We start from the raw sequence: 13869 nt of genomic DNA, 5'->3' as shown, positions 1-13869 counted from the left end.
CAAGTCAGATCTTATCAGGATCTTAGGAAATTTTATATTTCTTATTGAACTGTACTCGTATTTCTCGCCCTAACTAAACCATTGCCCTAGTTACAGCCCATCTACCTGTCTGCAGGCATAATGCTTATTATATGCTGACAAAAAAAGGCGAATGCAAATCTCTGCAGCTAGCCTACAACATCTGTTCTGCCAAATTATGCATCCACCTCTTAAGCTCCTTATCAGAAACGTCGCTGATCAAGCACAGTTATCTCCTCAGAACTAAGTGTAATAACTTATTGACGACTCTAAACGTCCTTCAATATTTACTTTGAATCAATCATCCCCACAGATGAACTCCACAAAGAATAGTATAACGTTATCGTTTTTGAACAGTACAGGCGAGCAGGCAGAACTCTGCAGCCGCCTCGGCTCTCTGCCTTTAAACCCTTCATGTCCCTCCGGTTCAGGTCCAGCCACTTATAATGGTATCTAACTGAACAGTGACTTCATTACAGTACGTAGATAAATCTAACATTGCCCGTTTGTAAAGCTTATTGGTAACTCAACATCAGCTAACAGAGCTGAGCCTTTACTTTACAACTTCACACACGCCTTTTTTTCCAAAGCATTATCACCATAATGTCAAACACTAAGGTTAATCTAATACAGGAAAGGAAGGCTGCAGGTTCATAAACCCAAGCCTAGTGGACTGGAGAGCAGACGGTTGCTAGCAGGCTGGACTGCAGGCTGGGAGCTGGCAGGCCAAAGTGAAGGCTATTGGCTAACAGGCTGGAATAAAGTCTACGGTTAGCAGGCTGGAAGCAAGGGGGCTGAATGCTAGTGTGCAGGGATGCAAGCTTGGGCTGAGGCTTGTGGGTGCTGAGAAAGTCTTTGTCCCACACAGGTATGGAGCTCCTCAGCCAAGGTTTCTTGTGTGCAAATGACAGGGCTGGTTACTATTGCCATTCCTGCAAATTTCTTTGAGGCACAGAAGGTCAGAAATCAGGTCATACAGATCAAAGAATCTTCGTCTGCTGAGTTCATGTCTGTTTTTTTAGCAGGATAATGACAAGTTCAGGAATTTAACCCTAATTTAACCCTTGCAGACTGTAAGGCTGAGTGGTAGCAGTTTAACAATTTAATGTCAAAATAAGAATAAGAAAGGCTTACAGGATGGTGATAGAGACAGACTTCAAAACCCAAGAAGGCAGTTCAAACAGGCTAACAAATTCAATAATAGGTAGTCCAGGGAAATAAATATCAAAAAAGCAAAACAAACAAAAAACAAAATGAAAGGCACACTTGACACAGGGACATAGATGAACTGGCACAGAAACAAAAGAACACACAAACTAAATACACTAGTGTGGTAACGCTAACTAGACACAGGTGAAATTAATCAGGGCGGGGCAAACACACAAAGGCAGGAAATAAAGTAACCCAAGATATATAAGGAAAGACTCTTACAAAATAAAACAGGAAACAACTAAACTAAAACCCAAAAAAATAACAGTCAGGTGCAATAAATTAATCCCAGTTGGCAGGAACTGGCAATTGTTGCCACAATTGTTGGAGCTGAATACACGATTTGAATGCAAGGAGGAGGGGGACAGTCTGGAGAAACTGGTTATCTGTACAGGTGTGAATGTGTATCCATACAAATAGTTCAGCTATTGTGACCTGAGGATGGCCATCAGGATGCTAATGTCTGAGTGCTTTATGGGGTTGAAGACAAAGAAGTTGTAGGTTGGGTAGAACAATAACTAAAACCATGATTTTGATGTGCCCAGGATAGGAATAGCATTATGTGCATGTGATGTTCAACACAAACACAAACTGACCTGATCCAATTCAAACAATGTTGATATAGCCTATATGAGATATATATGTTCTTTGGTAGTTACAGTGGAACCTATAGGCTCAATTTACACAAACACCTAGTATAGTATAATAATACTACATATTATAAAAATATTTTTGTATAATTTTACCCATGTGTATGTACAATTTGAGAAGTATTTATACAATAAAAATCCAAAATGATGCAAACTCAAACACAAAGATGAAATACAAAAGGTGTGTATAATTTTACAAAATAATTTTTAATGTCATTTGGCCGGAAAGACAATTGAGGAGTCACAGACAAAGGGACAGGAAGTGTTTCACAGGGGTGAGAGAGAACAAAGAGTAGAGGATGGAGAGATAAATAACTCCACAGGCAAATAACTCCTATATAAAGAACATTGTCAATCTATAGGGCAGCTGTTGGTCTGTCCCGAACTCCCAACTATCCAAGTAAAAGGACTATTTCAATGAATGATGTAAATGGCAGAGAAACAAAAGGATATGGGAGAAACAAAATTTTTATTCCTATTAACAAAAGATTTTGAAACTTGAAAAATGCTGTTGGGGAGAAGTGGACGATCATTTCCAACCACAGTTTCAACAATAGGACAAATGCTATAGGACTACCTCCCTCTTACAGAAGCAATTCCTAAACTCATGCCTGTGTCCTATTCTATCTCAGATATTAGAGGTTATGTTAGGAAAGCCTAACTAGAACTTGCCGTACGTAGCACGTTGATCAAATTCAAAATAAATCATCTTGGTTTATATATTTACATTAATACATGGTCCGGGATATTTTGGTTTGGTTCATATGGTTTGAGTAGCTTTCCAATCATAATAATTTGGTGTTCATATTGTTCCCCATGTTCAGTTGTCAGGAACCCTAATCATGACTGTTTTAGATGCATTTCTTTGTTGATAACTGAGGATCAATTAGAAAACCTACTGAAGTTGTTACGTCCCAGCTCACTAGGGGAAAGGGGACATACACATAAACCAGATGTACTTGGTATGGTGGAAAAGTTATTTATTCACACAAGAGAGTTTACAAGGTTTAAATAAATATTCAATTCAATTTCAATTAAATTTTATTTATATAGCACCAAATCACAACAACAGTTATCTCACAGCGGAAGAGCAGGTCTAGACCATACTCTATGATGTTATTTACAGAAGCCCAACAGTTCCCACCAAGAGCAAGCACTAGGCGACAGAGGCAAGGAAAAACTTGCTTTTAAGAGGCAGAAACCTCGAGCAGAACCATGGCTCAGGGTGGGCGGCCATCTGCCTCGACCGGTTGGGGGTGAAGGAGAGAGAGGGGGGGGGGGGCAAAAGAGAGGAACAGAGAGAAAAAGAGAGGGATGGAAGGAGAGAGAGGGGAGGGAGGGCCTACACAATATACACACACACAGTTAAGGTGATGTTGCTATAGACTAAATTACTAAATGAAAAATGGTACAGATATTTATAGTAGTGTTAATGATAACAATCGCAATGTTAATGATTATAATAACAATAATAGGACTAGTAACAATAGTCGTTGTAGCAGAGGGTGTCGAGCAGGAACACGGGGGCAGCAGGTGACCCGCAACCACAGATCCAGACTCCACAGCTCCAGAGCCAGAAACACCTGCAGGAAGTGATAGGAGAGAGGAGAGGGACGAGAAGCACAAGACTACCAGAAAGGGGAGAAGTTGTGTTAGTAACATGCAATAATGGATGAGGTTGCATACAGAGGGAGAGAAAGTAGAGGAGAGAGGAGCTCAGTGCATCATGGGAAATCCCCCGGCAGTCTAGGCCTATAGCAGCATAACTAAGGGATGGTTCAGGACTCACCTGAGCCAGCCCTAACTATAAGCTTTATCAAAGAGGAAAGTCTTAAGCCTACTCTTAAATGTGGAGATGGTGTCTGCCTCCTGAACCCAAACTGGAACCTGGTTCCACAGGAGAGGAACTTGATAGCTGAACGCTCTGGCTCCCATTCTACTTTTGGAGACTCTAGGAACCACAAGTAACCCTGCATTCTGGGAGCGCAGTGCTCTGGTGGGGTAGTAAGGTACTATGAGCTCTTTAAGATAAGATGGTGCCTGACCATTAAGAGCTTTGTGGGTAAGAAGAATGATTTTAAATTCTATTCTGGATTTTACTGGAAGCCAATGCAAAGAAGCTAAAACAGGAGAAATATGATCTCTTTTCCTGGTTCCTGTCAGAACACATGCTACAGCATTCTGAATCAGCTGAAGAGTCTTAATGGACTTTTTTGAGCAGCCTGATAATATGGAATTGCAGTAATCCAGCCTAGAAGTAACAAATGCATGGACTAGTTTTTCTGCATCATTTTTAGACAGGATGTTCCTGATTTTCGAATATTATGTAGGTGAAAAAAGGAGGTCCTTGAAATTTTCTTAATGTGAGACTTAAACGACATGTCCTGATCAAAGATAACACCAAGATTCCTCACAGTGGTGCTGGAGGCCAGGGCGATGCCATCAAGGGAAACTATATCTTTAGATAATGCGTCACGGAGGTGCTTAGGCCCCAGAACAGTAACTTCAGTTTTATCTGAGTTTAACATTAGAAAATTACAGGTCATCCAGGTTTTAACATCCTGAAGGCACATTTGAAGTTTAGCTAACTGATGAGTTTCAACAGGCTTGATCAATAGATATAACTATATATGCTTCCTTTAGGCAATATTATCAGGAAATATTCCATAAGCTTTCATTGTTATGCAGATGATACTCAAAGTGAAGAGGATTGGTCCGAGGACAGATCCTTGTGGAACTCCATGACTAACTTTGGCATGCATGGAGGACTCATCGTTAACATGTACAAACTGAAATCGATCTGATAAATAGGACTTAAACCAGCTTAGAGCGGTTCCTTTAATGCCAATGAAATGTTCCAGTCTCTGCAATAGGATCTGATGGTCGATGGTATCAAATGCAGCACTAAGATCTAATAAAACCAGTTGTCTGATGCAATAAGGAGGTCGTTAGTAATTTTCACCAGTGCTGTCTCTGTGCTATGATGAGCTATAAATCCTGACTGAAAATCCTCAAATAAACTATTGCTCTGTAGAAAGTCGGCTAAAACATCCGGATCAAGTTTGGGCTTTTTCAGAAGAGGTTTAATTATAGCTACTTTAAAGTACTGTGGTACATAGCCTGTTGATAAAGATAGATTGATCATATCTAGTATAGAAGTGCTGACTAAGGGTAAAACATCTTGGCTAGTCGGGATGGGGTCTAAGAGGCAGGTTGATGGTTTAGATGAAGAAATTATTGAAGTTAGTTGGTAAAGATTGAGGGAAGCAAAACAGTCTAAACATATATCTGGTTTTACAGCTGTTTCTAAGGTTCCTGAGTTAAGAGATAAGTTGGTGCCAGTTGAGGGCAGGTCTTGGTGAATTTTGTTTCTAATAGTTAGAATTTTATCATTAAAGAAGCTCATGAAGTCGTAACTACTGAGAGCTATGGGAATACTTGGCTCAATAGAGCTGTGACTCTCTGTCAGCCTGGCTACAGTGCTGAAAAGAAACCTGGGATTGTTCCTATTTTCCTCTATTAATGACGAGTAGTACGCTGCTCTGGCATTACGGAGGACCTTCCTATAAGTTTTAAGACTATCTTGCCAAATTAAATGAGAATTTTCCACTTTGGTGGAACGCCAATTCCCCTCAAGTTTCCGCGATATTTGCTTTAATTTGCGAGTTTCAGTGTTATACCATTGAGCTAACCGTCTTTGTTGTAGTATTTTCTTTTTTAGAGGGGCTACAGAGTCGAGTGTCATTCGCAGCGAGCCTGCAGCACTGCCAACAAGATGATCGATTTGGGAGGGACTGAAATTAGCATAGGAGTCCTCTGTTACTTTGTGACTAGATAATGTATTTAGAGCTGATGGAATCGCATCCTTAAATGTAGCTATAGCACTTTCAGACAGACATCTTGTATAGAAATTTTTGCCCAATGGCGTGTAGTTCAGCAATACAAACTCAAAAGTTATCAAACAGTGGTCAGATAAAGAGGGATTTTGTTGGTACACCACTTCAATTTCAATACCATACACCAAAACAAGGTCGAGGGTGTGGTTAAAACAGTGAGTCGATTCATGAACACTGAGAGAAGCCAATGGAATCTAACAGAGAGATAAACGCAATACTGAAGGGGTCATTCTCAACGTCCACATGAATATTAAAATCCCCTACAATAATAACTTTGTCCGTTTTAAGGACTAAAGTTGATAAAAACTCTGCAAATTCAGATCAGAATTCAGAGTACGGACCAGGTGCTCGGTACACTATAACAAAAAGAATTGGTTGCAGTGATTTCCAACTTGGGTGCGAAAGACCAAGAACAAGGCTTTCAAATGAGTTATAGTTTAGTTTAGGTTTAGAGCTGATTAGTAGGCTAGAGTCGAAGATAGCTGCAACTCCACCTCCTCGGCCTGTGCCTTGAGGAATGTGAGTATTAATATGACTGGGAGTTGGGCAAGTGGGTGCTGTGAAAACATAAACACAAGATAACCAAAAGAGCTAACTAACTTTGAAATCAAAATGAAAACAAAAACTCTCTATCTTGGGTGTCTCAAAATCAAAACACAGCGAGCACAGCACGCCTAATCCTAATGTGCTAAACGAAGGGAAATCCTAAGCATGTAGAGTGGGGGTCAGTATTGGCTCTAAATCCTAGCCCAACTCAGCAGACACACGGTTTAAACACAACTAACTCAAGTGTGTCTCTTAACAAAAATAACCACTTTCTGACTCCCAGTAATGAAATAAACTGCTGCAATAGGGGTACAAAGTCTTTAGCTAAACAGCTAACACAAAGACTACTCTTAACAGAAACACTTACTCTCAGTACTAGCAGCAGGCCACAGGAGTGAGCCTGCTTGGTTGGTCGGTCATGTCGGTCGGTCGTGGTCAGCACAGAGGCAAAACAGTAAATGACAGACAGCCCTTTTTCCTTCTTCTTCTTTGAGGTTTTATGGCAGTTGGCATCCAAAATGTTGCATTACCGCCACCTACTGTATTAAATAGTTTTCCCAGTGCAGTATATTTACAGTGACCACCCTAAAGTGCTCCCATTCAATGCATTGTCCGTTCTATGTCTCAGACTCAATGGTCTGAGATGGTATAAATCCTGCTTTCTTTCCAGTCTCTTGGTAGCTTCGGCGTATGTTAGCCCCTCTTCTGCTCTGATTTTACTCACTTTTATTTGTTTGTTTTTTCCCAGACACTGCGCATGGTGATTCCCCGCACAGTGAATGCATTTTTCTTGTTTCTCTTCACATTCCTCCAAATCTCCCACAAAAGTCAAACACACGGAATTACTTTGCTCCCTTTCTCCTTGACGGAATCTTGGCAGTCTTCTCGCCTCACTGACTCCTTCAATGCCCCGAAACTCCTCGTCTTCCACTGACAGCGGTACCCCACTTATTACTCCTTTCTTTTTGTATTCTGCCCCGAGTGGGAAGCATTTCACACTGCTGTAATCTGCATACATCTTAATCCTCAAAGCTTGCTCTCTCCAATGCCTTGACACACAGTCAATGATAACCATCCCACTCCTTGTTATTTTGATGGACCGAACATCTCTGAGTTTATCTCCAACAAATTTTCCAACCTCGTGCAAACCAATCCTCAGCCAGGGATTGCACAGCCTGCTTAGCATACCGGAAACACACACGAACAGTAACAAAATATGGCTGCTACAGCGGGCAAGTGTAATCAGTTCTGGATTCAGACTTTACAACCTAGGATCGTCTGGCTGTGAGGTGACAATGCCAAACAGTGAACTAACATGACAGGCTCATTCTGAAGTGTCATCTTCATGAAAATCAACACAATATATCAAAAGGGGCCCAAGTCCAGAACTACACAATATCTGTTGAGAGTCAGGACTCAACTAAACTTCTTCACACCCAAATTGACCAAATTAATTCTGACTGTTTTTCCACTTTTTAAAGTCTGTGTAATAAATCCTGTTCATTGACTAAGCACAAACAAAATGGTGGATGTGAAAAGCAAAGTGACAAAACAGTACCCTGGAATGAAGACAAGAAGAAAAGACTTTGTTCATGTTTGTTTATTCATCATGTAGTAAACCTTCAGTGTGTTTACACATCCATCAGTAAAGTCTGTTAAATGACTCTTGTTCAATGATTTCAGGTACAGATTCACTTCATCCATCAGTGTGTTTGACCAGAATCTCAGCTATGTCAAAGACAATAAAGAATGACCTCCTTATGATGAAGAAAATTACAGTGAGAAATGTCGGTTCAGGTAAACAACAGTCATCATGAGCAGTGATAGCCTCCATGGCTAAACAGACACAGGAAGGAACTCCACCTAAAGAAACTCAAACATTTACACAACAGCTGAGGAGAAGATGAAGTACCGCCCATAATGTTTGATTGACAGGTGATCTCACAACCAGCTCTCAGCAACAAACATGAACAAAACAAGACAAAACAAGACAAAACAAGTTTAAGGATTAAAACAGAATTTAACCCTCTGTCCCTTAGATGACTTCTGACTATTTCAACGGATAGAACTCAGCAGTGTTTCCACAAGAATAGTAACGGAGCCGAAGTCCAGCATAGAGAGGCTGAGTGAATGTGGTCTGGACTCTGTGGAGGAGAGTCATGGTTTCAGAGACACTATAGAAGGACAGAATACCTGCAGTGTGATCCAGGTACACTCCTACTCTGGAGGACTGCGGACCTGAGACGGAAGTTTTGATGTTTTTGTACAAAAAGTTACAACTTTTTTTGTCAAAATCTAACGCCCAAGATTTGTCATTGAGTCCAAATTCACATTCATTCGACCACCCATCTCTGTTAATAGTCTTGTATGCGACTGCTACATAAACTCCTCCTCCTCTCCACTCCACCTCCCAGTAGCAACGTCCAGTCAGACTCTCTTTACTCAGGACCTGACAGCATTCAGTAAATCTGTCTGGGTGACGAGAATAAGACTGTCGGTTAATCATTATTGTTGCCTTTCTGTTCCCCTCAGACAATAACAGCTTTCTTTGCGCTGTGTTTGGATCCAGTGTGATTTCACGTGAATATTTTAAGAACTCAGCTCTGGTCTTGGGCTCTGGTTGTGGCAGTAAAACATCCACTTCAGTCACAGTCAGTGAGATGTTTGTCCATTTTTCACTCAGAGCATCCTGTAGTTTATCAGCAGTGTGATTGACAGTCTCCACCTCCTGCTGAAGCACCCTTAAAGGTCCAGCATAGCAGTGATCAGCAGGAGCAGCTTGGAGTCCAGTCTTCTTCAGTTCCTCCACTAAAACTGCTAACATGGTGTTTTTCCCCAGGACAGGCCTCGGTGTGAAGGTCTGCCTACACTGAGGACAGCTGTGGATTCTCTTCTCCTCCTCTTCATCCCAGTGGGTTTTAATACAGTTCATGCAGTAGCTGTGTCCACAGGGAGTAGTCACCGGATCCTTCAGGAGATCCAGACAGATGGAACAAGAGAAGGTTTCCCTGTCCAGCTGAACTCCTTTCTGCGTCATTTCAAACTGTAGATCTGACGTGGAGGGAACAAGGAAATGTAAGTTAGAGTGAGCCAGAGTGGTGTTCACTGTGAGAGCATTAACCCTCTGAAAAATTGGAAGAAATTATCAAGAGAGTGATGAGGTGATTTTCCCTCAGTAGGAACTTTAGTCAATTTACAAATAAAAGATATGTACAGGAAAGTAGAGTACATTCCCTAACAATACATTCATAGTATTTAGGCCTACTTTTTCTGTAGCATAAGCTTAGTAAACTCTCACAAAACTCACTTAGGTGAATGAAATATTATACAGGTAACAGTGTAACATATTACAATATGTGTGCATGGAAATTCACCCTTGTCACAAACATACATACATATACTGAAATGCTGTAATTAAGTACACATTCAAGGTAGCCCACTTTAACTATATATCATGGAGGCAAATACAGTATGTTTCCTCCTCTAAATTTGTCTGACAGCTTTAGTTAGGCCTACAAGATACCTTTCAGATAATGTTTTCATCCCCTCACTGTCCATTGATAACCACGTATCTCCAAATTTGGTGGTGGTGGTGGGGGGGTTCTGATCAACTATATCTCGCCATAAATAAGCAATTTAAAAACCCTTGGATTAACTTGAAAACGCATTGTCACAAAGCTGAAACTGTTTTTCATAGCTCATTTTAGAGATAGAGATACGTGGTTCTCACAGGACACTGAAGCTACTTAGAGAATACGATGCACTGCTGTAGAATAAACCACCCAACAGTATGTAGAGTATTTTCACAGTGTGGTATCAGTATAAGTTAAAGTCTGAGTACTTCTGCCACCACTGGTTCTTCTGTTACCAAGTGGGGACTCACTTTAACAGTTTCTACTCTCCACAACACTCTCCACAACACTCAACTTCCTCTAAATGTGACAATAACATTGTTTTTACACTCTTGGCATGTTAGCAAGTTATTACAGCCACAGTAACTCTGTTTAAGATCCACAACTTACCTGAAAAACCTGGAGAAATAACCAGGAGAGTGATGAGGTGATGTTTCCTCAGCCAGAACTTTAGTCTGATGAGGAAAAAAACGTGACTTTATACAATCTGAGGACTCCCCACTGTCTGGGTGGAGACTAGGGATGGGCAGATCAATACCTTACTCCAATGCTCCCGAAACTCATTTGGTATCACTCTCTTTGAAAAAAAAAAGAGAATAAAATTATATAAATATAAAACTTGGGTGACTGCATTACTTCCAAACATTTTCTGTACGTTTGTATAAAGATTGTGCTAATGAACAGCCCTCACAAATTCAGCTGGATGACTGTGGAAACCTTTGTGACAAAAACAGAGCACACATCCTTTTTAAAAAGTCTTTATTTCAAACTGTCCAAAAACATAGTATCAGTTTTACTGAGTTATCCTGTAGTTTAAATATAGTACACGAAACACAGATACACCAATCACTGCTTTAAAGAAGATGAAACTGCTACTAGTGATATGGTCCTCAGGGACGTAAACGAACTGGCTCCTTTTTTTTTAAGAAAAAAAATGTGTGTTTTAATGTTACATGCATTTTAATGAATAAATAAAATAGGTTACTTGCTCAACACTGAATCCCACAAGACATGAAAGTATTGCTCCCGTATTGCCTTTAATGAAGAAATGAAAGACAGTTCCCTCCATGCATGTAAATGTGTGTTCAGCTCCAACGACTGTGGAGGGCAGGGGGGCTGTCGGATGAAACTGGTTCCTGTCTGTAAAGGGGTGGAGAGGTATCCATAAACAATTGTTTTAACCCTTTTTACAATGGCTTCCTGTTTGTTCAGGGATTGATATAAAGATATTATTGATTACTTTTAAGGCTCACAATAAACTGGCTCCAGATTCTATTGTGGATCTTTTAACTCAGTATAAGCCTTTGCATAGTTTGAGATCTTCGGCCAGGGGCCATCTGTTTCCTGAGTACAGGCTGAAAACCAAGGGGGGGCAGAGATTTTGCAGTCAGAGCCCCGATGCTCTGGAAGACCTGGCGGAGGAAATGAGCATGTCAGAGTCAGTGTCTTCTAAGACTCCTCAAAAAATGCACTCTTATCAGAAAGTATATCCTGATTTCTGAGCTGCCTGTTTATTTATTTTTTTATTGTAGGCTATTTCATTGTTTATACCCTCACTTTCTCTTTTTAATCTTTTACCTCTGTATGTTATTGCCTTGTCTGTTCCTTAACACTGAATGCTGTCTGTCTAAACTTGTATCCCGCCTCCCCTCAAGAGGCAGCTCCCCTCTTGCCAGGACGTCCATGTAAATAAGAAGTTGTGTGTCCTGCCTGGTTAAATGAAGGTTTAAACAATTTTTATTTCTTCTTTTATCCTGCTTATTTTAACGTTTAGTTTTAAGAAGATCTAGGTTGGGTAGAACAATAACTAAATGGATTGCGGACATTAGTGCTCCCTCCATTGCACTGATTGTGGACTGGATGTGTGTTTCATCTCACATGGACTTGGACTGTGTTTTGTACGTTATCTCCCTGCTGCTGTTCAAGGCTTCTTTGAAGTTGCTCCTTTTGGACATGCAGTGCTCCTCTTAGCTTCTAACTTTGCTCTGCTGATATTGTCCTGCTATACTTTAGTTATTTTTGTACAAAAAGTGCGTTTTTTGCGTATTTGCTTTCAAAAATGTACAGAGCCTACTTAAAAGCAGAGGTGGGTAATGAGTTACATTTACTCTGATAGATATTTTTGAGTAAATTGTTGGCTACTTGTCAGAGTAGTTTTAATGCATCATACATTTACTCTAACTTGAGTAGTTTTTAAGAGAAAAATCATTACTTTTACTCGCTACGTTTGGAGACATTCATCACGCTACTTATTTATTTACCGCAGTCACGCATCCACATGACACTGTGAGAACTGAATAATGGCTACAGCATGGTCGTTTGGCTTTCAGATGGTACCAGCAGCTAATATTAAGGCTACAGATTAAAATTTAGCGCAACGTACAGCCAGCCCCGTCTCATCCCATCTCAGGCTTTGTCAGGCTTTCTCAAAGCGTCGCTATCTGACGCCCCGGGATGAGACCGTGTTGGTTTCGGTTGTGAAGTCAACAGGCTTCGCCGAGCTGACAGAGCGCAGTGTCTGTTGAGTTAATGCTAATATGTTTAATTATAAATAGCTACACACAGTATATATCATGCTTTAAAACTCCTCCTGCTTTCTGCCTTAGTGGAAATATTCAAGCTAATGATGTAGAGCAGTCTGCATTTAACTAGTCATGCTCTTTGGTGTAGCCTGATGAAGACAGGCCAGATTATGCACACACAAACAAGACAAACTACTCTTATTTCATGTGGATGAGACTGTTTCAACAGAAGAGCTTCCTCAGGTAAAAGTGAAGATGTGAACACTCGTGCATTAATAGGCAATAAGTTATTAAACATCACAGCATTATCCCCTAATTTGATTTGTTTGCCAAATCATAATTTAATATCAGAAAACAAGAAAACCATTTTTATTTTGATTCGTAATCACACTTGATGAATAAATATCCTGGTGTATTTCTAATCAGGAGATGATGATGACTTGTGATTTCATTACAGATGGTATGTTTCTGAGGAAGACCGACCATCCATCCATCGTCAACCACTCACCCTGCCTACAGGGGGGGCTGGAGCCAATCCTAGCTGAAATTGGGCAAAAGGCGGGGTACACCCTGGACAGGTCGCCAGTCTATCGCAGGGCACACAGACAATAGGGCCTTTCTCATTTCCCAAATTTCTGTCTCCTCAACTCCTCGATCCTCAAGCGTGTGACCCGGAAGTCAATCTCAGCACGCCATCTTGAAGGACATCTCAATTCTTAAAATGCACATCGAGGGGCGAGGAGACAGAAATGAGAAAGGCCCAAACAGAGCCACATGGGGAGAACATGCAAACACCACCCAGAAAGGCCGGGGCAACCAGGGTTTGAACCCGCGACCTTCTTGCTGGGAGGCAGCAGTGATATCCACCATTTGAAGTAATTCGAGTCACCTGACAACATTCAGTGCATCTGTATCATTTTGAGTAAAATGTTGTATTTATGCAAACGGAAAACTGACAGGCCAGAACAGCTATTTCTAAATCTAAAAGAATATTACAAAAAGTTACATTTTGAGATGGTGATGGCGCAATGGATAAGACTATGCCTTTGGTGTGAGAGACCTGGGTTCAATTCCCCACTGTGACCCATCCACCATTGTGTCCCTGAGCAAGACACTTGTTGACACCTCTAGTTTCTAGAGAGGCGTGTATAACAATTGTAAGTTGCTTTGGATAAAAGCGTCAGCTAAATGAATAAATGTGAGAAAGTTCACCAAAATGAACTAAAACACACTGACTCTACACCTGCACATTTTCAGTGAGCCAGTGGCAGTTGAAGGGGTTCATCCCAGCATAACATGCATAGAGACCGCTCCCCTCCTATGGTGAATCTGAAGAAAAATAATGTCTGACGGTCATATTCACAACAAAAGACCCAGAATAAAATTGAACCAGAGA

The 13869-nt window shown here is 40.8% G+C and overlaps 1 protein-coding gene across 1 annotated transcript; it reads right to left on the bottom strand.

Annotated features, from left to right (window-relative positions):
* Positions 1-8306: 8306 nt before the first annotated feature.
* Positions 8307-9356, bottom strand: LOC119902947 (tripartite motif-containing protein 16-like). Its single transcript, XM_038719353.1, has one exon. It carries the CDS (start codon positions 9354-9356, stop codon positions 8370-8372), a length of 987 nt encoding a protein of 328 aa, XP_038575281.1. The 3' UTR covers positions 8307-8369.
* Between the last annotated feature and the right edge of the window lie 4513 nt (positions 9357-13869).

This window comes from Micropterus salmoides, unplaced genomic scaffold, assembly GCF_014851395.1.
Source record: "Micropterus salmoides isolate LMB-PRFRI ecotype aquatic unplaced genomic scaffold, ASM1485139v1 Ms_hic_scaffold_14, whole genome shotgun sequence".
NCBI lineage: Eukaryota > Metazoa > Chordata > Actinopteri > Centrarchiformes > Centrarchidae > Micropterus > Micropterus salmoides.
The sequence above is the reverse complement of the archived record's forward strand: the minus strand, read 5'-3'. Positions and strand labels throughout refer to the sequence as shown.

Coding starts and splice junctions, on each gene's coding strand:
- LOC119902947 (XM_038719353.1), bottom strand. CDS start 9,356: ATGACGCAGAAAGGAGTTCAGCTGGACAGGGAAACCTTCTCTTGTTCC.